Genomic DNA, 24,288 nt, shown 5'->3' on the forward strand with positions numbered 1-24,288 from the left:
ATTACCAATTCAGCAGTTAATAGAAAGATTATATTTTTTCCCCATCATATTTATATTGTATTTACTCAAGCATACAATGACAATAATATATAAAATAAAAATATTAATCATCTATCAAAGAATTTGTCCTCAGCCGAGGATCATGGGAGCCACAGCTGACCAGGCTGGCTGCCAGCAAACCAGTGACATCACTTCCTGTGTTCATCACAGCTTCTTATTGGTCCGTATGTCGGCACGTCGGTTGTGACGCCGCCCACCAAACTGGACCAAGTGGCCTAAAAACACTCAGCTCAGAGGAGGAGGCGCTTAGGACTGAGGGAAGACCACCGGGTAGATTTGACTGTAGTGGTCCACAAAGTGAACCTCCAGGCCCTCCGTGATGTAGTCCGGCAAGTCCGAGAAGTCCTTTCTGTTCTCCGCCGGCAGGATGATGCACGTCACACCGGCGCGTCTGGCCTGCCGGCAAACAAAATTAAAGACGCCTCGTCAACAAGTCTGTGTGGCTGCACGACACGACTCGATACAGCAGTGGCATCTTGACTTTCAAATTTGTTTCGGGACCGTGCTTGTACAGAAAATGTACTTACAATAAAATACATTACCACTTTATTAATATAGCGCATTTCACGCCAGCTGGGGCGGAAACAAAGCACGTGTGTATTTCAAATGAATTTTTCTGGTTGAAAGGACTTGAAATGCCAATCATTTTTTTTCGTTCATCTGCACAAAGGACAAAATCATTGCATGTAATTAAGGTGAAAGTCACACACATTTTAGAGCATTTGTGTGTTGATGTGTGCCTTTAAGGGGGTGTGGCCTCGTAAGGGAAATCAGGAGTCAGTCGGGTTGGTTGTTTGGTGACCATACGATGAGTTAGTTCACTCTTTGCACCGTCTTCATGCTCCTTGCAAGTGTTTTCATATTGTCTTTGTTTTGTTTTTTTTTACTTTCCGTTCAAAGGCGACTGAAAGTTTTGTTTTTTTTAACTTTCCGTTCAAAAGCGACTGAAAGTGTATCGCGACTGTGGCTCTCGTCTTTGTGCCAGCATCTTCATGACTCCTTTTAAGTGCAAGCATTTCACAAAAATGCTCATCGTGTGTTTAAGCCGCGACACATTAACGCCGGAGGCGCACCACCTTATTTGACCAAACATAAACCAAAGTGATTTACAAATAAACGGAGTCGAAAAAAAGAAGAGGAAACCGGAAATCAGTTCATGTAATCTTAAGGAGAACTATGAAAGCAGGAATGTCACAATCATGGTCAAAATAAAGAAAGAAAATCTTCTCGGTCTGGAGGTCAATAGGCATCATTTTTGGGACATTTCTATTGGGGGATGGGATCAGGACTCTTTATCGGCACATTGTCAAAATCAACCCACTTTGTCTCTGAGTCAGATGCAAAAAAAAATGTGAGCGGGACAACAGAAATTTACGAGCCATGAAAGTGTTGCGCAAACATTTGAGCGTGTGACTCACTGCGATGGTTTTCTCTTTGATGCCTCCCACTGGAAGGATCTTGCCCGTCAGGGACACCTCGCCGGTCATGGCCACGTTTGGACGCACGGGCCGCGCGGTTGCCAGGGACAACAGCGCCGTGACGATGGTGCAGCCGGCACTCGGGCCGTCTTTGGGCGTGGCCCCCTGACACAAGAATATCAAAGACGAAAGCGTTCCAGTGTGGCTTCGTCTGCCTTTTCTCATTTTTGGCTCACCTCTGGAACATGAAGGTGCAGGTGAGCGTTGAGCAAAAAGTCGTTTTGTGGTTCCTGCTGCATTAGGAAGGCTCTGGCGAAGGTTGAGGCGATTTTGGCGCTTTCCTTCATGACGTCGCCCAGCTGACCTAAAGGAGGGTGGCGGAAAATGTCAATGGCTACTTACGGTTGGATCACCGTCTGAATGTTGTTGGGTCAAAGCTGCGGACGCTAAGCCTATCGTGTCACATCAAGAACGCGGTCAACCATCAGGAAGGAGCCATCAAAGAACAAAGTTGAAATCCGAGTCAACAAATCAACATCAAATCAGTAGCAAGACAAGAAAAAAAAATCAGGAATGACTTGAGAAAAACATCAATTGAGAACCAAGTCAAGAACAAATGAGGAACGAGTCACAAACCAGGTGAAAAAAACGCAAGTCTAAAAAGCACATCAAGACGTCGTTGACAACAAGTGAAGAAGGCTGCAAAGGAGTCGCGGGTGTCGAGTTTGTTGATGGTGAAACGTTTTGGGTGGTGATTGCTGACCTGTTAGCTCCAGAGAACCTTCTCCTTTCCCATCTTGAACGGATGGACGACGCACCGACGTCTCGATGAACAGCGTTGAGCCTCCTGCACACGCACCAACACTTGTAATGTGCGTGCGTGCGTGTGCGTGCGTGTGCGCGTGTGTGAGACTCACCCATGGCAGTCCAGGCCAGTCCCATGACGACTCCAGGCGGCGTGACGTCGTACATCCTATCCACGGTAAAAAGTGGTTTGCCAACGTACTCCTGAAGGTTTTCTGGGGAGACGCCGACCACCTGTTGCTGCCCGCTGACGATGGAGAAGGCCACCTTACGGAAAACCTGACGAGCAACACGCATCACATCGCAGAAAGCACAAAGCTCCGTTCTCAAAATGATGAGCTGGACAATTAGTGGCCATGAAAACGGGCCGCCGTACGCAGCGCTTGAGATGACTTTGTTAAGAGCCGCTTACCTTTTCCACTTGTTTCTGCAGGTTCCTCACGCCGGACTCTCGGCAGTACTGACGGATCAGCAGACTCAGCGCTTCAGAGGAGATGGACGCCTTCTCCTCACTTAAGCCGCACAGTGAGCGCAGCTGAGGGACAAGGTAGCGCTGGAGCACACCGGGAAGGAAGAAGGATCATCGTCAAGCTTTTTGCAGGTTCAAACCGAGGCGAAGAGGGAACCCTTCCTGATCGTCGTCATTACAAATGAAAAGGTTACCTCGGCGATGGCCAATTTTTCCTGAGCCACGTATCCCGACACGTTAATCATCTCCATGCGGTCTCGGAGCGGTTCCGGGATGGTGTCGGTCACGTTGGCCGTGCAGATGAACAAAATCTTGGACATTTGAACACAAAGGGAGCGAAATGACGACAGGTTTGGCGGAGACGCAACTCAACGCGCTCCCACCTTGGAAAGATCCACGGGAACATCCAGGTAGTGATCCAGGAAGTTGGCGTTCTGCTCGGGGTCCAGAAGCTCGAGCAGAGCCGAGGACGGGTCGCCCTGATACCCGCGGCCCATCTTGTCCACCTGAGGTACGACACATTTCCAAAATGGCCGATGCACATTTCACACGGAGACCACCTCGATGCGGTTGAAGAACATTTGCAGGAGAACTCCGGCGCCACTCGGTCCAATTGCGCCGAGTGGGAACATTTTTAACTTCCGCTATCTATTTGGATTTATCGATATGCTGAGTTTGATCCGCAACAACTATTGTTTAACACTTGAAACTTATCTGAAGAACTTGGGCGAGGCCCAGGAAACTTTTGGGCTAAGTCTGAACATCGGATCGGGACCTTTCCCGATCCAAGAAGTACCAAAAACTAAAAGGAGCTGTTATGCATTTGAGGTGCAAATACGTCTTCCATCTTCAGCCAACTTGAGTGCTGACCTCATCTATCAGAACCAGCGGGTTCTCCGTTTTGGTTTTCTTGAGGCACTGGATGATCTTTCCTGGCATGGCGCCCACGTACGTCCTCCTGCGCATGTACACGCACGCACGAGCGTTAGAAGAAAAAGAGGCCGTCACATGGCGCCAAACAAGTTTCCCACCTGTGCCCTTTGATTTCGGCGACATCCGTCATGCCGCCCACGCTGAACCTGAAGTACTCGCGGTTGAGAGCGCGGGCAATGGATCGGGCGATGGATGTTTTGCCCACCCCCGGAGGGCCGTAGAAGCACAAGATCTTGCCCTGCGTGGACCCTCGCAGCTGACTGACCGCAATGAACTCCTGCACAAAGCGACCGAGAACCGCGGTAAATGTTGCGAACCGGGTGCGTGCGTGTGCGTGCACTGACCAATATGCGCTTCTTCACATCATCCATCCCATAATGATCGTCCTCCAGAACCTCCTTGGCTCTGTCTAACGCCAGGTTCTCCTCACTGTTGGTGCCCCAGGGCATGCTGGTGAGCCAGTCCAGGTAATTGCGAGTCACACTGAAGACACGCACGCACGCACATTACGATGTTGGTCGTGTTCCCGGCGGTCCAGATGAGGATGTTGTCAAGCGGACCCACTTGAACTCTGAGGAGTGGTTGTCGAGCAGGGCCATCTTGGTGAGTTCCTCGTTGATGACGTCCATGATGTGTTCAGGGACCGTCCTGTCTTTCAGACGCTCTCGGAACTTCTCCTCGATGGCTTCCTTGTCCTCCTTCTCCAGACCCAACTCCTGCACACGCATTCGGACGTTTGCCTCGGGTTCTGTCTGAATTTTGGCCTGTTCTATTGCCGCTTTTTTTCCCCATTCAACTCGCATTTGGTTAAGCCACGCCTACTATGCAAGTCATCTCTTGTGAGCGTTGAACGTCGTCTTTTTTTTTTGTAGCGATACCTTGAAAATCTTAAATGGTGGCAATGTGAAAACGGACTTTGTCACCTTCTTGATAATCTTGAGTTGCTCCTGTAACAGGTACTTCCTGTGCGTCTGTTTGATCTTCTCCTCCACCTGCCAGGCGAGAGCGACGACAAATGTGGCGAGCGGACGACGCCTGCGAGAAAAAGCCTTTTTGCTTCCGAGCGCTCACCTCTCGGCCCAGACGCTGCTGCAACTTGCTGAGTTCAAACTCCTTCTTGAGCAGCGACAGAGCTTTGTACAGTCGCTTGGGGATCTGCACGCACACACAAGCGCATGCATCAACGCATTCCGTCGCGGAGACGGCGAGGATGGCTGGCCGCGGCGCTCACGTTGGTTTCCTCCAGGACGTCCTGCAGCTCATGCGACTCGGCCCCCGTTAGCGCGGCGCCCATGTCGCTCAGGTAGATGGGGTTGTCCACGACACGTTGGCCCGCCTGCATCATCTGCAGAACAGACTCCCTGAAGCACGCACGCACGCACACATTAGGCGGGAAGTCAGGCAACACAATCTTCCAGGACAAGAACACACGCGAATAAACTCAATGTGGCACAACCAACCACCGAAACACGCGTCCACACAAACTTGTGAACAGTCGGAGCGCAACACACTGACCTGTAGAGCGGGTTGAGCGCGATGATGTCACGGATGGTCTTGACGATCTCGGCCGTCAGCGCCTGCACAGGAAAAAAAAAAAAAAAAAAAAGTCCACAAAGATGAATTTTTATGAAAAAAAACAAAACCCCACAGACGTGTTGAGCTGAGCTTTCGTGTGCATCTACCTTGACTTCCTCGGTGACGGTGAAGTGCTCGTGGAGGACGTTGTCCACCTCCACCATGAGGACGCCGGACGAGGGCAGCGGCCGCACTTCTGGCATCAGGTCGGCGTGCGCAATCTGGCCGTCCCCCGAAAGCACAAATGAGAAAAAGGCGACATCGGTGACGACTTGAAAGCAGAAGCGCAAGCGAGCGCCCGCGCACGCAAACCGACTTTGTCCTCCATCGACTCCTCCCGCCAGCCGCGCTTGGCCTTGCGTCCCGACGCGGCTTTGCCGTGCGACTCGGGCGAAGACGCCGCCGCCGCCTCCTCAGGCTCCATCTCCTCGGGCTCCACCTCCAGACGCCGAGCGATGCGGACCCTGTGAAGCAGCATGTGGCTCGTTAGGCACGCTTGTTCCAAGTTTGCGTTTGCCAACAATTGGACGCTGCTGAACAACTCGACCTCAAAACGTCAACATTGCGGCGTCTACGCAATCGTGTGTTGGTCACTTGCAAACAATTGCCTATTTATGAAAAATGTTACATTTGCACACGCGTTACACATGTGAAGATTTGTATGCTTCTAAACAATTATGAACAATCTTATGTTTCCAATCATTCAAAAGGGTTATGTTCTGTAATAACCATTTTAAACACTTTGTAAACTGTCATTTTGTAAATGACCTTTTTTTAAACACTTTTAAATGATTCTGTTTGTGAAAAATCGTCTCTTTGCAAACACAGCTGACCATGAACAATTGTACATCTGTAATCAATTACTGGTTTGTATGTATCAACTATGCTTAGAATTTTTTTTGGTATACAATTGTTTTATTTGTAAATAATTCTAAACAATTGTCTACGAGAAATTGCATGTAAATGTGTTTCGACACATTTGTAAAAATTGCATTTTTGCAAACATGAAATGTTCAAACAATAAAGAACAATTGTATGTTTGGAAACAAACTCAGGTCAACGATCAATTATTTGTAAAAAGTTCTTAATTGTACGCTTATGACTAATTGTGTGCGCGTGGGCGTGGCCTCTACGGGCGCTCCGCTTTCTCCTGACCTGCGGTGGCCCATGACGATCATCCTCAGCTTGTCCCCGAGGTCCTGCATCTCGTGGATCTGCACGAAGGTCCCCGTGGCGTAGACGGCGTCCAGGGACTCCACCACATCCGACTCGTCGCTGTGGCACACACACGGATCAAACATGGATCAGCACCGGTGCCGAAGACGGGGCGGGAAGGATTGCGACCTGGGCCGTACTTGTCGTCTCTCTTGAGGAAGACTCCTGCGTAGGGCTGTGCCAGTCGGACCTTCCTCCTTAGGAGCTCCATCAGGTTTTTGTTTTTCACCTGCCGCAAGCACAACGTGACGACTTTCCACAGAAGGTAAACAGGGGAACGTGTGAGCAAGCGAACCGATTAAGTAAATGATACCCACCCAAAAGGTTTAGCAATTGTTTAAAGAAAACCACAAGATGGTGGCAAAACACTACTTTTGTCTGCACAAAGCTACTCAACTCACTTCAACAAAGCTCCTCAGCAGTAAGATCCCACAAGATAGTGCCAAAAGAATACCATTACTTTTACAAAAAAAAGTGGGGGGTGGCTGCCATTAGACTTTTCCACATATACAATCTACAAAAAAAAATTTAAAACATGTTAACATTCAATCATCAATGTACATCTTCCACCGAAAAGGGAAGGGGGAAAACAAGTCGGTGAATCTTTTTCTTCTCTTTTCATGTTGACCCTGACATCCAGTACCCAAAGAAACATTGCATCACGCGGTCCTTGAAAGTTGAAACATTACGTCATCATCATCATCATCATCATCCTCACCTCGATGATCTTGATGAAGCGAGGGAACACGGGGTTCCTGCTCACGGCAATCAGAGGCACATTGGGGAAAACTTCAGGCACCATCATGGGGGTCAGCGCTGTCATCTGAGTTCCAGCGTACGCCGCTCCTCCGTCCTCGCCACCGCCACCGCCACCGCCGGACTCCTCTCCACTCGAGTCGCCGCCACCGCCGCCGCTCTCCGCGCCGTCCTCTCCAGTGAAGCCGGCACCGCTCGCCCGGTTCCCGAAGGCTCTGGGACGGCAGGGCGATGACGCGATGAGGCCGGAACGGACGCCGGTCACCCGCATCCAGCGACGAGGTCCTGCCGTCATGTTGGAGGCGTGAAGCGAGCCGCAGCTGTTATACACACGAACCGAGCGGAACCCGCCCGGGCCCGGTGTGTCGGCCCGCTGTAAGCCGAACCTGAAGCAACCGGGCGGGATGACTTTGAGAACGCGGGTTGTGTTTCTGTGGAGAAACCCCGCTGCTTTTATCATCTTCGCGTACGCCGCCATGTTTATCTGGAGTTATCTACGGCGCGTGTCAAGTCTTTTCCGGCCAAGCTTGATGACGTCACGGTTGTCATTGGGAACACACGCTAACTGTCACAAGGAGTCAAGGTGGTTCCGGTGGACTGCTACGCAGTTTCAAACCTGCACACCAGGAATGATATTTTCCCTGTCTTTATTGAGTTTAATCCTGTGTTTTGTGGTGTTCCACAATTACCTTTGCAAGTCAATGGAATTAAAATGTTTCTGGTGGATTTCCGCGTTTGAAACACATAAAACAAAGTTATTACATTCGTTATATGGTCTATTTTTTATGAATTGCCTTGTCAATGGATACAAAAACAGTGCTGGAATGTCATTGTTTGCATGAATTTACTGTTATATTTGATTTGACGAGTTCGTTTTTTGTGTGTGTGCTGGTGTCCCGTTTCTAAGTCTGCCTTCAAATATTTATTTTATTGTATCAGTGCTTTAGAAAATATGAACGTTGGGAGGCAAAACACTAGCAGGGTGACTGACTGTTATGTTTTAGATGGAGTAAGGCTACCTGTGATAAAATATGTCCATATTTTGTATGATATTTTAGATTATCATTATTTGTCAAAAATCAGTTTAAAAACGATTTGGGTCATTTGAGCTCTAATCAACGTTCCGATTATATTTTACATTAACATGAAATATTTCCAATGACTATAGTGTGGAACATTTCCTATTGGAATGCTCCTTCAATCTGTTTCGTATGCTTTGAGTTCCAAAAGTTTCAGACTGACGCAATGACATGCAAACATTTGTACTGTATCACAATTATATAATTTAATTCTCGTCTGTCATTTTGCTTTGCGTGGAGCACACGTTGAAATTTGCCACGGCGTGGGTTTAGCGTGACGGCCTCAGTCGTCCTCCTCGTCCTGCTCCTCGTCCGAGTCTCCCTCTTCGGCCTCCTCGGCCGCCTGCTTCTCGTCCAGCGCGTCCTGCAGGGCCTGCTCCTCCTCCACGGTGGGGTCCACGTCCTCCGTGATCTCGGGGGCGCTGGGGTACTCGCTCTGGGGCGGCGGCGGGAGCAGCGGGCTGTAGCCGTCGCCCGGGTACTTCAGCCCCCAGCCCACGTAGATGTTCTCAAACTTCCTGGATGAGTAAAAGGGGCGCTAAATGAGGCGGGGGACTCCAGTCACATGACTTGATTCAAGTCAGATGTTGCTCGCCAATTGGAGGACGAGGGACAAATCTTAAAACGTAATCTGATGTTGATGGATGGATGCAAGTACTTCCTCCCATCTCACGGTAAACTTACTTGGCGTAAGCATAGGCACACGCCCCCGGCCAGCAGTTGGAGCGCATGATGGCGATGGCGTGCTGGGAAGTGAGCGTGGACGACAGACTGGAGCTCCACGGAACTGTCTCAAAGATTTCTGCCGAGATGATCCAACGTGAGCGATCGTTCCCGTTACACTCTGTCAAGAAGGGGCGGAGTCGGCTGACCTGCGTCCTGGGAGAGCGGCGTGAGCAGCGGGGGTCCCACCTCCGGCTCGGGCTCGTCGGGGTCCTCCTCGATCTCCTCGGCCTCCTCCTCGTTGGACTCGTCTTCCGTCTTCACGGCCAAGTTCACCCACGTGCAGCGGCCCTGAAATGTTGACGTTGAACATTTACAACGCGATCCTGGCATGAAACGGAACGAACGAAAACATTTTGTGAATGAACGATGCTCTGCGGAGGCCACAGCCCGACGCACACAAATCAAGAACATCATTTTGGACTTTACAAACATTGACAGTCAAATGTTGAAATTGAAGGAATGGAAACATTTCGATCTGAGCGTCTCCTTCGGCATTTTTCTCCATTCCGACCAAAATGTCTCCCCCCCCCCCCCGCGCCACGCAGAGCGGTACCTGCTGCAGGATGTGCTGCGTGTGATGCACCCACGAGGACAAGGAGTCGACCAGCTCGCCGACGGGGACGCCCTCATATTCGGGGTTTTCTTCGATGCCGTCCTCAGACGAGCCCTCCTCCTCGGCGCCTTCCTCCTCGATGGCCTGGTAGAAGCCCTGCGGGCTGATCTGCGTGCCGGCCGAGATGCGGGCGATCTGCGCCCGCAGGTAGTTGGCCTCGTTGCCCGGGAAGGGCGGGTAGCTGACGATGGGGGCGTCCAGCCGCCCCGTGAAGAACTTGCGGATCTGGCGGGCCACCGTGATCTGGGCCGGCGTGACGGACGGCAGCTTGGTCCACGGCAGGCCCGCCTCGTTGCATACAAAGTACACAAACTTGTTGGCGCCGGTGCCTTTGGCCTCCTTGGGAACCACGGGGGGGGCTTTGTACGTCGACTGGGGCAGGGGGTCCATCTGACCGCGGGAAAATAACGTTTCATCAACATCGACACATACGTGGGCAAGGGGAGACAAAAGGGGCAGTCATTTTACATCGCGACTTTGGATTTTTGATCAAAACATTTTGGGAATAATTCTTATTTTTGAACAATCTTTTATTTACGCATTCACGACCAGCCCCGGTAAAATGAAGGTACCTTTTGGCTTCTCTACTCGTCAGTGGCAGTGAATGATTAAATAATGGGCTGATCACAATTGAATTGTGAATAATTGGATCATGAGACAGAAAAATAAGATGAATGCAAATGAATTTCACTTTTTTAATTGCTGGCCCGTTTGTCCATTTCAAAAATCAACCCTATATAGTGTGTGTGTTTTTTTTTTTTTGTCAATCGGTCGTTCACCTCGCGCTCGGCTTTCTCCTTGGCGTCAACCTCGCGGGCCTCGTCGTCGGCCACCTCCTCGGGTCCCTCCTCATCCTCTTCCTCGCCCTCGGCAAACTCGGCCTCGGCGATGATGTAGCTCCTCTCGATGCCGAGGATCTTGCCCCACAAGCGGCAGCGCTGCATGGCGTAGGACGACACCAACTGCTTGAGGGCCAGGAAGACCCGCTGCATCTCCTCGCGGCCCAGGCCCACGCCCGCCTGCTCCAGAAAGTAGGCGATCTCGCTCACGTTGGGGAGGGCCGATTCCTGATGAGCAACAAGCCGTACAGGTCGAAACTTCCTATTGTTGTACTTTCTGAACATGTACGCCACTCACACTATTGAATAGTAGAGTTTAGTTCTGTCCAAATGAAAGTCCTCAACTCTCTGAAACAAAGCTCATTTCCTGCTGCAGCCACAAGATGGCATCAAAGCATCATTTCTGTCCAAGCCAAATACCTTTAGTCACTTCAACATAGTTCCTCGACACCAAAATGTCAAAAAATGGTGGCCTAGCACTAGTTTTGTCTAAACAAAACTCACTTCAACATAACCAAAGGCTTTAGAACTTCATCCCGCTGCCACAAGAGGATATCAAAGCACAATTTCGGTACAATTACAACTCCTCAACTTGCTTCAGCGTACTTCCATTGTAGCGTCAAAGCACTACGTTTGTCCAATTTAAACCCAACAACTCACTTGAATAGAGTTCTTGAGCACCAAAGTCCTTTTTTCAATTGCTTTGGCCCAAGTACAGAAACAGTAACGAGGTGATTTCTTTTCAGCGTATGATTGGGATGGTTCAACCCAAAATTGCTCAAATTGTTAAATTCACCATTTCTGTATTCATTCTCCTTACTGTCGCTTTGTTGCGTGGAACGCGAACATTTTTTTTTTTTTTTTAAGTATCCAGCTTGTGATGGAAGAAGCTACGGCGGTGATCGCACCAACTCAAATTCGTGCTCGGGAGCGTCCTCGGGCCTGACGAAGAGAACCTTCTGCTGCTCGGCCAGCTCCTCGGCGGCGGTGGTCTGCTGGAGGTCTTGGAGGCTGCTCTGCGTGTCCTCGTACAGGCGCAGCTTGACGTCGTGACTCAGGTCCTCCATCACGTCCACCACGTCGTGAGGACGCTCCTCGATCACGCGCATCAGCAGCCGGGAAAGGTGGTCGTACCTGCCAAATTGGGGAACGGGGCGAGACGTCCCGTAATAAGCAACACATCAAATAAACGAGAAATTAAATATGTGTCTTCAGAGTTTTATTTTCTGAGTTGTTTCAATTTGATTTTCTTCAGGAAAAATGTTTGGCAACAAGTCGGGGGGACGGAAAAAGTGTGGAGCAATATTTTGACTAAAGTTCATTGAACTTGTAAACTTCCTTAGTAGATTATTCATATTTTTCTTGTCTGCATGCTTAAAAACTAAACTCGAAGTTGGAGAAAAGGCGGAAGCCATGCTTGCCAGCGGATGTCAAATTCATGACGTCAGACTGCTTGACGTCATTACTGTCGTGAAGCCCTGAACAACGGTAGCCGACAAGGGTCAATCAATAACAAATAAATATTTTGACTGTTAAATTGACCACTCACAAAACAAAATAAAAAAAACTCGCCAACTCCTCATTTGCTTTCGATAGTCAATTCTGATCGTCCACCACAGCCAAATAAAAGTTGATGAGACCCACTCACGACTCTTCCCTGCACTTTGTTGTCATTTGACAACTTGAATGGGCGCGCAAGAGTAAATAAAACATCCAACACGAACTCACAGGTTCAAGTTGCTTTTGCTGCTGCTCTTCATGAGGAAAGCTTTGAAGGAAGCGGCCACTTGCAAGCTGACCTGCTGCGTTCCGTCCATCTTGGCGGCTTCCTTTCTTCTCACCGTCGACGGAAACTCAAGTGAAGACGCTCGACACTTGAACGCACTTTTCCTCTTCGATCCACTTCAAGATGCTCTTGTTGTCTCGCTGCTCGCTCGGAGAAGGCGACACGCACGAAAATGCAGCGGCGTCGCCAAGCGAGTCAAAGAGCGGCGAAGGCGGCCACTCGGCGTTGCCATGGAAACGGAAACATCCGTTGCTCACTCACGATGAGATGACGTCAGAGTTCCCGCGGCACCTTCAGATCTTCATTTAAAAACAATTCCTAATTGGCACACGTCTTCTATCAATCCTCAAAATGTTCACACCTGATTTTGCGATTGGAACAAGTCTCAAATCTCAAAATGTTTTAAAATAAAAAGAAAGCAATGTTCCAAATGACTTGTGGTCACACATGCCATAATCACGACAAAGGAGCCGACAAAATAATCATGCCGTTTCAGTTAAGAGTAGATTCAGAACTTTGCGTATTGTGCAACTTTTGACAACATGCGGCATTTGGGAAGTCTAATCTTGAATTTCATTTCAAATTGAATTAAAGTCTTAATTTTTGTTGGAATCCTGCGGCAGCTTCCAGCTAATGTTCAAAACCTACTTGTCAATTTTTTTCAGCAACTCAACAACAAAATCTGTTGAGAGCAGTCATGATGTAAAAGTGGACACAATTATAACCTTTTCTTTTCTTAATCCCAATAGCATTAAAAGATTTCAGGGGGCAAACGAGTCGATCAGAAGCACGCGAATAAAGTCAAGAAACAATCAGGTACAGAACCAAGTTGGGAAAAAAAAAACCAAGAATCCATCAGCCAAGTCAAAAACGAGTAAATAACTCAAGTCAAGCACCAGTCAAGAATCACGTAAAGGAGTGTTACTTGAAATTCTGTCATAAAACTTACATTTATGCACACACACACACGCGTCCCGCACCGTCCGGTGTTTATCCTTGCAGTCTAACGAGTCCGTCGGCATACTGAAACTGTTGGTTGTTCTCATAGTCCAGCATGTCCAAGGCCACTTCGCAGCTTTCCTTAACCACGCGCTCGCCATCGCCACGGAAACGTTGCAGCACGGTCAGGCACTCGTCTCGGCCGATGGAACCCAGGGCCTCGGCCGCCTCATGACGCACCATGGCGCTCTCGCCGTCGCGTTCCAGAACGGCGCAGAGGGCCGGGACCGCCGCGGGGTGTTGCATCTGACCCAGGACGTAGCCAATCTCATGACGGAACAGCGCACTCGAACACCGGAGGCCTGAAAAAGACAACAAACATCAGCGCATTGTCCTCGCACCTCAAACAAGTCACAAAGCGCTCCAGAATCGAGGAAAGAGCGAGTCCAAAAGGTTGGAGAAACAAGTCCAGAAGCAATTGAGAACGCGGTCAAAGTCAGTCTCGAATCAAGTTAAGTTGCAATCAAAACAATTTCGAAGATGGTTCGAGGGAAAACTGTCAATGGCTAGTCTAGAACAAAGTCAGAAACCACGTTCCAACGAAGGCCAAGAGCAAGTTGAGATTGAGGAGTCAAAAGCCAATCAAAGCAACTTGAGAAACGAGTCTAGAGATCAAGTCCCATACCAGTCCGAAACCGAGTCAAGGACCAAGTCACGGCAGAATCACAAACCGCTCGAGAAAATTGTTGAGAGACAGCCAATAGAATTTGAGAAACAAGTACAAAACCAAGTCCAAAACTCGTCTCGAAAGAAGTCAAAACATTTCATGACAAAAGTCAACAACAAGTACCGAACAAAAAGAGTCTAGGAAAGAAGAAAGTACCACATCGAGAACCAAGTCGAGGACCGAGTCACGGGCCAGTCTTGAATCCAATTAAGGACCAAGTCAAGAACCAGAGCAGAATCAGGTCAAAAACAGTCTTGAATCAAGCAACAAGTCGAGAACCAGACAAGTCCACACGTCACGAGGACCAAGTCACCAAAAAGGGAGCGTACCAAATGACACAGCGGTCCAAAACCCACAACAACAATCAAACAAACAAAAAAAGCAAAGCGGGAGTCTGCTAAAAAGTCAATCGCTAACAAAAAGGAAGGCCGAGTCGCTCCGGCGCACTTGCGGCGACGGCCTCTCACCATCCCCCAAGGCGAGGACGGCCTCCCGGCTGCCGAGGTTCCTGAGCGCGAACATGGCCCGGTAGCGTTCGAAGAGCGGCAGGCTCTCGTCCAGTAGCAGGCCACGCAGCTCCGTCACGCTGGCGCGAACGGCGGCGGGAGCCGGGTCAACCGAGCCGTACGGGTTCGCGTCCACGTCACCGTCGCGCAGATCCTTGCCGTCATCGCCGCCGCTCTGAAGCCACTCCAAACGGCGCACGGCCAGCTGGCAAGTCTCTGCCACCTGCAACCACGTCAACACGGTCAATGTGGACCTGCTCTCGGAAACAAATTGGGGTCAAAAAGGCACGCTCTCGAACTCGAATGGAAAACTTCCCGTGTCTTTTTGGCCAGAGCGCCAAAGTCATTTTTCGCAGTCTAATTGGGACGGAAATATTTTTACTTCCCCTCTTGAAATTATTGTCTTGTACAGTTTCTGGCATCTATTTTTTGGGTGTGTTTGCATTTGTGTTGTCATTTCCCGCTCACTTCTACGACATCATGTGGAAAGCGCTTCGTTACAGCTCCAGCTCTTGCGAAACGCGCCACAGAAATAACATTGGATTGGCTTGCATCGGTCACAATAACGGTGAAGAAAAGTTTCACAATGATTTGATTTTTTTTAAATCTATAATCCCAAAGGCATTTGAAGAAGGTTGTGTGGACTTTTTCAAGCTCTTCTACCTCAATGACGGGGTCCTGGCTATACGCCTTCAGCAAGTCCAGAACCGAAGGGTCTCCGATGGCTCCCAGAGCTTCTCCTGCAGTCACGCACAAAACTTGCAACTTCAATTCCAACGCCAATTAAGCGGAAACGTTTGCAAAATTTACCGGAAACGTCGGGCGCCACGGCGAGCGCCGCAAAACGGCCGCCACTCACCCGCTTCGTGCCGTACCATGGGCTCCTGTCGGGTGTCCTTGAGTACGGCGCCGAGGACGGGTATGGCGCGCCCGTCCTGCATCTGACCCAAGCAGTAGGCCAGCTCGTGCTTGAGGAGCACAGAATCGTCGACGAATGCTCTGCCGATCCACTCCACCGCCTCGGCGCCTCAAAAACACGACAGGATATAAAATGAACACAAAATAAATGCGTCAAGCTCAACAATTCACAGAAAAGGCCAACAAACAGTTGAAGTTGACATTTGGTAGCGGTTAGTAAATATATCCTTGGCTGCCCCAATCTGATTTTTTTTTTATTCAGCCTCCAAAACCCTTTGGGCGTGTTGAAGCCTCATCACAAATCGACCCATGAAAACATTTCAAACTATATGCGAAAAAATTGGTTTGAAACAGACAGCTTTGGGGGAACTTTGCTCCCGGGATTTTGATTTTTAATTGAACATGAAATTTGGTGAGAATATCGACAATGCGCAGACTCACCCAAAAAGTCCTGACTGAAACGAAACAGGAAGTCGGCCATTCCGATTGCAAGCGGACCTTTTGTGGGGTCCTTCCAAACTTCTTCAAATTAATTCATAAAAATTCAGCCCCAAGTTCCGGTTTGACTTCACATGAGATTTGGTAGGCATGACTATTATGAGCAGACCCCCCCCCCAAAATATGATTTGCGCCAACCATTTCAGGCGCATTTTGTCCATTTTTCACGTAAATGCAACCAAACTAAAAGCACACATAATACGCAAGTAAGTGACTAGTTGTTCCAAATTTCTTGAATGGTACCTCCCATGTTCTTGAGGGTGAACAGAGCTCGGAACCTGTGTGTCAGGTTCTGACAGGGGTCCACCAGAACAGAACCCACTGCAGCCAGCTGCTCCACACTGGCCATCCTGCTCACACAAGACATGCGTCGGACACATGAGCACGTGCCGCTTACTTGCACGCAGACATGACATAAAGATAAAGATGTCCTTTATTAGTCCCACAATGGGGAAATTTGATTTTCACATTCACAAGCTTTGCACAAACACTTTTAGGAAGTGACGCACAACCACGCAACCACCACATACACTCAGACTACACAATCAGTACACACACACACACACACCTTCACTGTCACGTGTTATGTGCACAGACACAATCATTACATCACACATACTGCATACTCAGTCGTCCCAGACAAATTCATACGTTACACGTACACAAATTACAGATTCAAGATTTCGCGAACCCGCGCAGTTCCAAGATATACTTCGACATTTTGGGAGTTAGCAGTATATTAACGTTTTACTGGAGACCAACACTTGTTTGTACTAATTAAATTACACGTGCTGAATGGAAGCTAGGCTAAGCTAGCCACGTTTCAAGGAGGAGGTCGTGACGTCACTAGCTGCCGCGAACAGTTCGCTTCTTAACATGACGCCTTTAACAACAACACACCAAGTGGCAACTGAAAAGAAATAGATGAATAATAACTCACCCGACGATAATTTCAAGTAGTTAACTGGTCGAATAGCAGCTTAGAAGCAGCTCATTACGTCTGCGTTGGTTAGCTGAGCACTGGCAATCACTCGCACACGAAAGGTTGAGGACTTAAAAAAATAAAAAATAATCAGGACTTCCGTAAACGTCACAGGTGACGAAAGTGAGCCAATGGATGCAAATGTCAATCAAAGGATATCGACAACGAAATGAGAACTTTAGTCGATGTATTTTAACAAATAACTGTTTGTTTATAGAGAAATAATTTTAAATTTTTGTGTTTGACTAGAATATTAATTTTTATATTTTTGTTGAGGTTAGATCATTTTGTACTCCCGAGGTCTAGCGTGTGTTAAAAATTGAGTACTACCTAATTATGTTCCTCATCTATATTTTCAGAAAGTACAAGACGATAGAATTATATTTTCATTATTTAAAAACACACAAAATTTGTTGGATATTTTGGGGAGGCCGGCACAGAAAAGACGATTTGAGATATGAGTGCTACGAGCACGGTCTCGGAACAAATTTAATTTATACTGCAAGGCACCAAAATCCTGCAGTATGGCATTAATTTAGCGGACACTTTAGTTGGGCACTACCGCGCACAATATCGACCATGACAACCAACATCAAAAGGAATAAGTTTCATGTCGCAATTGATGTTTGGTATATCCTGCAACATAATGAGCGTTTTTAATATTTTGAAAATAAAGTCATAATTATGACATCCCCACTACATATGGACGGGTTCAGCACGCGAATAGAGAAAATCCGCGTAGAATCAATGCAGATGACAAAAATTCTGGCAAAAGTGGGGATAGACCACCAGTGAGCGTTTTCTATGAAAAGGGGCCTTAGATCCCACCCACCTCTTTTAAAAACTAAATGTATATTTAAAAACGAAATAAAATAAATACAATTCTTTTTCAAAATAACGGATAAAGCCGTGTTCCCGTTTTCGAGCTTTTTTAATTTTATTGTGAAGAGAACGCGAGCGGAAGTGAGCAGCACGAGCACGCGGGGCAGCAAAAAGGAGGGAGGCGTCGAGGAAACACCTGCGCTGCGGGCGCCTTTTGGACGAACGCATGTCGTCTGACGTTTTGACGAATCCATGCGAAAGAAGAAGCAGACGATGGAGCAGCTTTGCACTCAAACCGCATCTTTGCTTCCTTAATTCATTTTTCTCTCCAACCTTCCATCCTTGCACCCTCAGACGACGCCACACGGGCCGCGCAACTCCTCCTCCTCGTCGTCGGCATCTTCATCATCATCATCATCATCATCATCACGGCAGACGTCAAATGAGCGTCGACGCTTGCTGCTAAAAGCGCGTCGTCTTCCTCCTCTTTGTCACTCTTCATCACCAGGTAGAATAGAATAGAAAATAGAAAATAGCACCTCATCACAATCGATGGTAAGGCGTCAGTGTGCGCGTGCGCGAGCTGCTGGCCTCCTCGATGGTGGCTCAATTGGGCACCTCGCAAAAGCGCCAGTTGATTCTTTTTTTTCTTGCTTCCGTTGTTCGAGTATTCGCAAGATTGCCCTGACTAACGAGCATGACGTTTTCCTGCTGCTCCGTGATACGAGTACTTTCTGCTGCGTCCATTTGAAATAATGTTTTTGATGAATCACATTCATTGATGCATCTGAAAAATAATCAACAGGATTAGAATAATCGTGAATCAAAGCCTAACAGTGTTATGTTTTTTTTTTACAGTCAGATGAGCATTTTTGGCTGATTTTTCAAGCGCCACAAAATATTTTCTTAGGCAAAACTCTCAGCAGCCCCCAAAAGCGCTTGCTCACTTTTTCTGTTGTTTCGCAATCAGCAATAAAACATTAGTTGGTTTCACTCCAAAATGTTTCTCACTCCATAAATGAGAAAAGGAGATTTTGGGAAATAAAGTCTCTGATGAAGGCAGAGTCGGTTGCTAAATCTCAAAGGCAAGCCCGAGGGCAGGCTTTTGATGGCAAAATATGGTGTGAGCATTTCACGCCATGAACCGCTTCATCTTTTCTCAAAATGGCAACACGCACGTTCAAATAGTTGATGTACTCTGTCGCAGGTGTCCAAACTTGTCCGACTTCCAACATGTTGCCATTCCTTGCCCTCGTTGTGATCGACCGGACAAGTTGAAGTTGAAGTAGAAATATGACTTTGAGATAAATGTCATTTGTCAATTAATATTTACCGAAATTAAAGTGGGAAATGGCCCCCGCCACAATATTAAGTACACCCCCGGATGGCTTTGCGCAGGTGTACCTAATGAAGTGTCTTTTGGGATCCAAGCGGATGGTCGTCCACTCATTGAAACGTTTTGGTTTGTTTCAGAGCGTGTCACCATGCCGCCGCCGCCGCCGCCAATCTGCGCTTCGGCCCGGCTCCTCTTCATCCCCCTCCTCGTCTTCCTCATCATTTCGCTCGTCCTGCCACACGCCATCGCCGTGACCGCATCCTGCCCGGCGAGCTGTCGATGTTACAGCCTGACGGTGGAGTGCGGGTCCACGGGCCTCCTCGCCTTACCCGAGCGCGTGCCCGGGCCCACGCAGGTGACAACATAGCCACGCTTCAAAAAATTGAGTGACATTTTTTAAACAAAATGCATTATTCATGCATATTTTTTCCTCATCGAAAGGACATTTTTGTTCGAAAGTAAAAAGTCGTTTTTTTTTTTTTTATTGCTTGAAGAAAAGTCACTTCTTGAAGACTACTTGGCATTTTTCTTTCTTTCCCATTTAATAGTTTTTTTTCCCGGAAAGTCATTTTTTGGTGGAAACTGTCTTCTAATTGATTGCAGAATAAATCATTTTGTTTTGTTTTTAGAAAATTACCATTTTTGCCAAAGAAAATCCAAACAAAAAGCCAAATTTATCATTTTTGGGGTATTTTTTCATTGTGATTTTTATTTTATTTGTACTTTTTCAAGAAAAAAGTCATTCCATTGCGTGTTTTCGGATCAAGTCAATTTTTTCCAAGATAAAAAAAAAAGACGCATTTGTTTCTACTCAACTTAGGCGACTTCGTTCTTTGCAGAGGATAACAAAAACGTCTTGTGAGACTTGTTATATGCGCAAATGGACATACAAACTGTCATGTTGATGCAGCGCTTGCGTACAAATTGTTAAAGCGTTCGAGCGCCGCCAATTCCTTATTGCAGTCGATGCGATTTGGCGTTTCCATGTCAAGGCTTCACTGTACCGACCACGTTTCGAGCAATTGACGCGTTTGACGCCGTCTCCTCGCAGACGCTGTTCCTGCAGGACAACGCCATCGCTCAGATCCGCCGTCAGGACCTGAGCCCGCTGTCACACCTGCACTACCTCTACCTGCAGGTAACGCACACCATTTAGCGAACCGGGCCCGACGGTTCAACGGCGCCCCCTTGCGCTCGCCCCGCAGAACAACAGCATCTCCGCCGTGGAGCCGGGCTCGTTCCAGACGCAGGCGCGGCTGTTGGAGCTGGCGCTGGACGGGAACAGGATCCGCTCGGTGACGACCGACACCTTCCGGGGACTGCGTCACCTGCGCATCCTCTACCTGGCCGCCAACGACATCGCGCGGCTGCTGGACTTCACCTTCCGCGGCCTGCAGGTGACGTGCGCGCCCAAGCTCAGTGTTGCTATGCGAAGGACTGTTGGCAAATTTCATTTGCGGCGCCGCTTCCCCAGCGGCTGCAAGAGCTGCACCTGCAGCGCAACGAGGTGGAGGCGGTGGGCGAGCAGGCGTTGGCTGGTCTCACCTCACTGGCGTTGCTGGACCTGAGCGGGAACCGCCTGCACACGTTGGCGGCCGCCGCGCTGCGCCCGCTGGTCAGCCTGCAGGTGCTGCGCGTCACCGGTGAGCTCCGCCCGCAAAACAAACGCGCAACGGCTTCGGGATTCCGCGGGAAATGTCGTCGACGAGGTCGTCTGTCCGTCCCGCGTCGACGCGCACTTGAGCTAACGAGACGCATGCCGCTTCACCTTCACCGCCGGCAGACAACCCGTGGCGCTGCGACTGCGCCCTGCACTGGCTGAGGAGCTGGATGGACGAGGAGGGCCGGCGGCTGCTCAGCTCGTCCGAGCGCCGGCGCCTGCGCTGCCGCGAGCCGCCGCGGCTCTCGCGCCTCGGCCTGCTGGAGGTGCCGCCCAACAGCCTGGTGTGCATCCCGCCGCTGGTGCAGCTGGAGCCCCGACGCGTGGCCGTGCGCCTCGGCGACAGTCTGCGCGTCTCCTGCCACGCCTCGGGATACCCGCGCCCGCAGGTCAGCGCCCGCTTTTGACACCAACACTCGTTTTTTTTTTTTGAAAGGGGTCAGGCGCTTCAACTGTTTGAGTCGACTTAGCGCAGGTGACGTGGAGGAAGGCGTCTTCGGGCAAGGCGTCGCTGGCGCCTCGAGGGCTGGTGCAGGACGCGGGCGGCGCCGAGCCCTCGGAGGGCGGTCGGGCACACGTGCGGAAGAGCGACGACGGCGCCTCGCACTTTGACCCCGACACGGGCAGCGGGATGCTCTTCCTCAGCAACGTGACGGTGGCGCACGCCGGCTTCTACGAGTGCGAGGCCTGGAACGCGGGCGGCGCGGCGCGGCTCACCTTCCAGCTCGCCATCAACTCGTCGTCGTCGTCTTCCACGTGGGCCGGCTGGGCGCGAGCGGCGCCGCCCGACTCGCCGGCGTGGCCGCGCTTGCGGGGCGGCGGCGGCGAGGTGAGCCGCGAGCCGCTGTATGCACTGGGCAGCATGGCCTTTGGCGCGCTGGGCGCCGCCACGCAGACGGCCATCGCCGCCGGCATCTCGCTGCTGGCCCTGACCGCCCTGCTGCTGCTCGCCATGATCTACAGCCGACGGCTGCGAGGCCGCAAGGACGCGCACGTCGAACGCAAGGTACGTGCCCGGCGTGTTATCGGCTGACATTACATGGTCGTTAAAAGAGTGCTCAGTTTGGGTTTGTTTTTTTTCACTAAGTCTGATTTTTCAGAAAAGTTAGTTTTGACGGGCCAGTCATTTTTTCCCAAGAAAAAAGTGTGTTTCCCCGAATTGACTATTTTTTACATTTTTCTTTTTGATTCAACACAGCCTAGACCCAAAGTTATTATTTCGAGAGATTTCTTGCCCTCCCAAAGTAGTTTGTCATTAGTTACGTTTTTTTTTTTTTTGTTTTTGTTCTCATTTTAGAGAAATGTTGTTTTAGGCTTGATCAGAAGTTAATTTCTCCCAAAAGGTAGAATTCTTCACTGAAGCTTGTGAGTTTGTAGGCTTCATTTTTTCTTGTATCTCCAAGAAGGAGTTATTCTTTAAGGTAAACATTTTGTTCCTGAGAAACTTTCCTTGTAGTTGGGAGCCGAAACTTTGTTGTTGTTGTTGCGCGTCAGGAGGAGAGCATCCTCTACGTGAACGACTACTCCGACGGGCCGACGACGTTCGCCCAGCTGGAGGAGTTCCGGGACGAGCGCGGCCACGAGATGTTCGTCCTGAACCGCGCCAAACCCGTGCCGCCGCCGCCGGCCCCGCCCGCCGCCCCCCCGACCCGGCGTCCCGCCCCGTCCGAAACCAGCACTCGCTCGGGGTCTTCGGCGGCCGGCCCGCCCCGACCCGCCGGCCCCGCGCTCCTCCCCCCCAGTGAGGCGGACGCTGACATTCGGACCGCGCGGAGAATGGCGGGCGAGGGCGGCGAGGCCGAGCCCATCGTGACGTCCGAGGGCGAGGGGATGTTCGTCAATCACGCCGGGTTGTTTGTGGACTCTCAGATGGCCTACGAGATCCACTGCTGAAGAGCGGCCGGCGCCCGACCCGACCGTTGCGCTTTCATGGGAACCGCTCGGACAAACGATGTCGCCGCAACGTAGACTTTCTTGGCGTTCGGCCGGCGCGCGCGCGCTTCGTCTCCGTACTCGTCTTCTTCTTCGGAAGGTGAGCGAGACCAAAAACATGCCAAAAACCCGCGAGACGCGTTTTAACTGTGGAGCGGTCCGGCTGGCTGACAAAAGAGATGCGAAGTGGCTAGCAAGGGAGGAGTTTACGGCCACACTGGAAAGTCGAGAAAGACCCGAGGTGACCTCGCACCAGAACGTTAAGCTCATTGCGCAATTCTACAAAAACATTTCGACAGCGAGCGTCCTTTAGGAAATAATTCCCCTCATGGCTCAGCGGAACTTGTGATGCTTCCAAGTCGGAGTCTTATGAGGAGACTTAAAAAAAAAAGCCAAAAATTATTCATTTATTTTTTTACAACAAAGATGCATTTTTGTTGTTTTGAATCCTCAACATTTTTACTTTTTCTCTCCGTTTTTTCTTTTTTTGTGAATGCATTTTTCTGATGTTTCTGTTGTTTTCCGTTCCACTAAAGTTTTTTCAATCTTAAGATTAATTGCATACTTTTGCTGATGAAAATGATTGTTTTTTCCAAGGGGGAAGTAAACAATTAGGAGAAAAAGGAGAAATTTTACTCTGTATAGTTTTAGGGAAAAAATGTCTTTTTCTGAGGAAAAAAAAAGTATTTTATCTAAACATGGATTTTAAATGAAAGAGTTTGTTTTCTGGCAAAGATCTAAAAAAAATAAAATAATTTTCATCCCTGAGGAAAACGATATCCAAAATCTAAGGAGCAGAAAGCTTTTTTTTCAATGAGTCAAAATCTATTGTCATCATTTGAAAAAGGTCTTTTTGTTTTTTTCCACTAAAAGACTTTTTCCCCGCTAATAGTTTGAGTGTTTTGAAAGGCTGGCGAAAAATGTTCTTTTCTGGCTGCAAGGTGCTATTTGACGAGATTTGATGAGCGTCGCAATTTCCGTCACTGCGCGTCAAATAAATGTTCTCGCGAGCGTGACGTCGATGCAGCAAAGGCGCAAGTTGATTTTTGTGGCGGTCGCTCTAATTTTCTTTCCAGTGTGTCCGTCTTCCTCATTTTTGAGCAAATGCGGTGGTGCTCGTTAGCATGTAGCAGTCGTCGTTTTCATTCCTACACGGTGGCGTGGGGGCATTTGGAAAGGTGACAACTTCATTTTCCATCTGAAACGAGGGCACCGTTTCTTATGGTTAAACGTTTTACGCCGAGCTCATCAATAAAACAAACGAGGCTGGTCGTGTGTTGGCCACGTCTTCATTTCAGCAACGAACAGCGACGGGGCTAACTCGTTTGCTTCCCTCGTCAATCACGCGACACAAATAGGAACCGACTGTCGGACGGCCGTTGGAGAGCATTTGGCCAAATCTTTCAAGACTCGCGCCATTTGGTGTTCACCAACCGTTTCGTTCGCCTGCGCCGACCTTTCAGAAGCAGCTGCGGATCACCAAAAACCGCTTCCCGACTAAAAAGCAGAGAGAAATCAACATGACAAGCAGAAGTAACCTTCGGGGATCGGCTCTTCATGACGAATTGGAATTTGGCAGACAAGCTGGGCAAGACTTCCCCGTCGAAAACGGCAGCGACCTCAAGTGACGATCAACATGTCAGTGTTTGTTTGCAAATTTGACGCAATTTAGGCCTAAAGCTCTTCATTGCATGC

The 24,288-nt window shown here is 49.3% G+C and overlaps 4 protein-coding genes across 4 annotated transcripts; 1 reads left to right on the forward strand and 3 right to left on the reverse strand.

The window, feature by feature from the left end:
- Window positions 1-8: 8 nt before the first annotated feature.
- Window positions 9-7,763, reverse strand: lonp1 (lon peptidase 1, mitochondrial). Its single transcript, XM_088313096.1, has 21 exons — window positions 7,193-7,763; window positions 6,615-6,703; window positions 6,415-6,534; window positions 5,576-5,723; window positions 5,367-5,480; window positions 5,200-5,261; window positions 4,916-5,045; window positions 4,756-4,839; window positions 4,608-4,676; window positions 4,249-4,400; window positions 4,029-4,167; window positions 3,783-3,961; window positions 3,622-3,709; window positions 3,135-3,257; window positions 2,946-3,062; window positions 2,695-2,835; window positions 2,396-2,561; window positions 2,242-2,325; window positions 1,715-1,842; window positions 1,479-1,643; window positions 9-456 (listed from the first exon to the last, which is right to left on the reverse strand). The coding sequence occupies exons 1-21, from the start codon at window positions 7,706-7,708 to the stop codon at window positions 307-309; spliced, it is 2,964 nt and encodes a 987-aa protein (XP_088169222.1). The 5' UTR covers window positions 7,709-7,763; the 3' UTR covers window positions 9-306.
- A 726-nt stretch (window positions 7,764-8,489) lies between these two features.
- Window positions 8,490-13,023, reverse strand: rsph4a (radial spoke head component 4A). The gene is made up of 7 exons (XM_088313099.1): window positions 12,216-13,023; window positions 11,396-11,621; window positions 10,428-10,715; window positions 9,589-10,038; window positions 9,182-9,323; window positions 8,994-9,111; window positions 8,490-8,827 (listed from the first exon to the last, which is right to left on the reverse strand). The coding sequence occupies exons 1-7, from the start codon at window positions 12,302-12,304 to the stop codon at window positions 8,593-8,595; spliced, it is 1,548 nt and encodes a 515-aa protein (XP_088169225.1). The 5' UTR covers window positions 12,305-13,023; the 3' UTR covers window positions 8,490-8,592.
- Window positions 13,024-13,179: 156 nt separating this feature from the next.
- On the reverse strand, window positions 13,180-16,969 carry dohh (deoxyhypusine hydroxylase/monooxygenase). The gene is made up of 6 exons (XM_088313100.1): window positions 16,802-16,969; window positions 16,105-16,211; window positions 15,305-15,472; window positions 15,109-15,185; window positions 14,407-14,668; window positions 13,180-13,574 (listed from the first exon to the last, which is right to left on the reverse strand). Exons 2-6 carry the CDS (start codon window positions 16,208-16,210, stop codon window positions 13,264-13,266), a joined length of 924 nt encoding a protein of 307 aa, XP_088169226.1. The 5' UTR covers window position 16,211; window positions 16,802-16,969; the 3' UTR covers window positions 13,180-13,263.
- Window positions 16,970-17,797: 828 nt separating this feature from the next.
- Window positions 17,798-24,065, forward strand: LOC148325093 (leucine-rich repeat-containing protein 24-like). Its single transcript, XM_088313098.1, has 8 exons — window positions 17,798-18,173; window positions 19,139-19,356; window positions 20,053-20,139; window positions 20,207-20,398; window positions 20,476-20,644; window positions 20,785-21,050; window positions 21,137-21,667; window positions 22,156-24,065. Exons 2-8 carry the CDS (start codon window positions 19,150-19,152, stop codon window positions 22,552-22,554), a joined length of 1,851 nt encoding a protein of 616 aa, XP_088169224.1. The 5' UTR covers window positions 17,798-18,173; window positions 19,139-19,149; the 3' UTR covers window positions 22,555-24,065.
- The last annotated feature ends 223 nt before the right edge of the window (window positions 24,066-24,288 follow it).

Source organism: Idiotropiscis lumnitzeri, chromosome 13 (genome assembly GCF_059441095.1).
Source record: "Idiotropiscis lumnitzeri isolate Australia: NSW breed Sydney's pygmy pipehorse chromosome 13, RoL_Ilum_1.0, whole genome shotgun sequence".
In the NCBI taxonomy this organism is placed as follows: Eukaryota; Metazoa; Chordata; class Actinopteri; order Syngnathiformes; family Syngnathidae; genus Idiotropiscis; species Idiotropiscis lumnitzeri.

Coding starts and splice junctions, on each gene's coding strand:
- rsph4a (XM_088313099.1), bottom strand. CDS start 12,304: ATGGACGGAACGCAGCAGGTCAGCTTGCAAGTGGCCGCTTCCTTCAAA. Junction 9,324..9,588: donor CGCAGCACATCCTGCAGCAG/GTACCGCTCTGC, acceptor TCAACATTTCAG/GGCCGCTGCACGTGGGTGAA. Junction 8,828..8,993: donor TGTGCCTATGCTTACGCCAA/GTAAGTTTACCG, acceptor TTACTCATCCAG/GAAGTTTGAGAACATCTACG.
- dohh (XM_088313100.1), bottom strand. CDS start 16,210: ATGGCCAGTGTGGAGCAGCTGGCTGCAGTGGGTTCTGTTCTGGTGGAC. Junction 15,473..16,104: donor CACCCTCAAGAACATGGGAG/GTACCATTCAAG, acceptor CGTGTTTTTGAG/GCGCCGAGGCGGTGGAGTGG. Junction 14,669..15,108: donor GCCAGGACCCCGTCATTGAG/GTAGAAGAGCTT, acceptor ACGTGGTTGCAG/GTGGCAGAGACTTGCCAGCT.
- LOC148325093 (XM_088313098.1), top strand. CDS start 19,150: ATGCCGCCGCCGCCGCCGCCAATCTGCGCTTCGGCCCGGCTCCTCTTC. Junction 20,645..20,784: donor GCAGGTGCTGCGCGTCACCG/GTGAGCTCCGCC, acceptor CACCGCCGGCAG/ACAACCCGTGGCGCTGCGAC. Junction 21,668..22,155: donor ACGCGCACGTCGAACGCAAG/GTACGTGCCCGG, acceptor GTTGCGCGTCAG/GAGGAGAGCATCCTCTACGT.
- lonp1 (XM_088313096.1), bottom strand. CDS start 7,708: ATGGCGGCGTACGCGAAGATGATAAAAGCAGCGGGGTTTCTCCACAGA. Junction 5,481..5,575: donor AGGAGTCGATGGAGGACAAA/GTCGGTTTGCGT, acceptor GGGGACGGCCAG/ATTGCGCACGCCGACCTGAT. Junction 5,262..5,366: donor CCGTCACCGAGGAAGTCAAG/GTAGATGCACAC, acceptor TTTCCTGTGCAG/GCGCTGACGGCCGAGATCGT.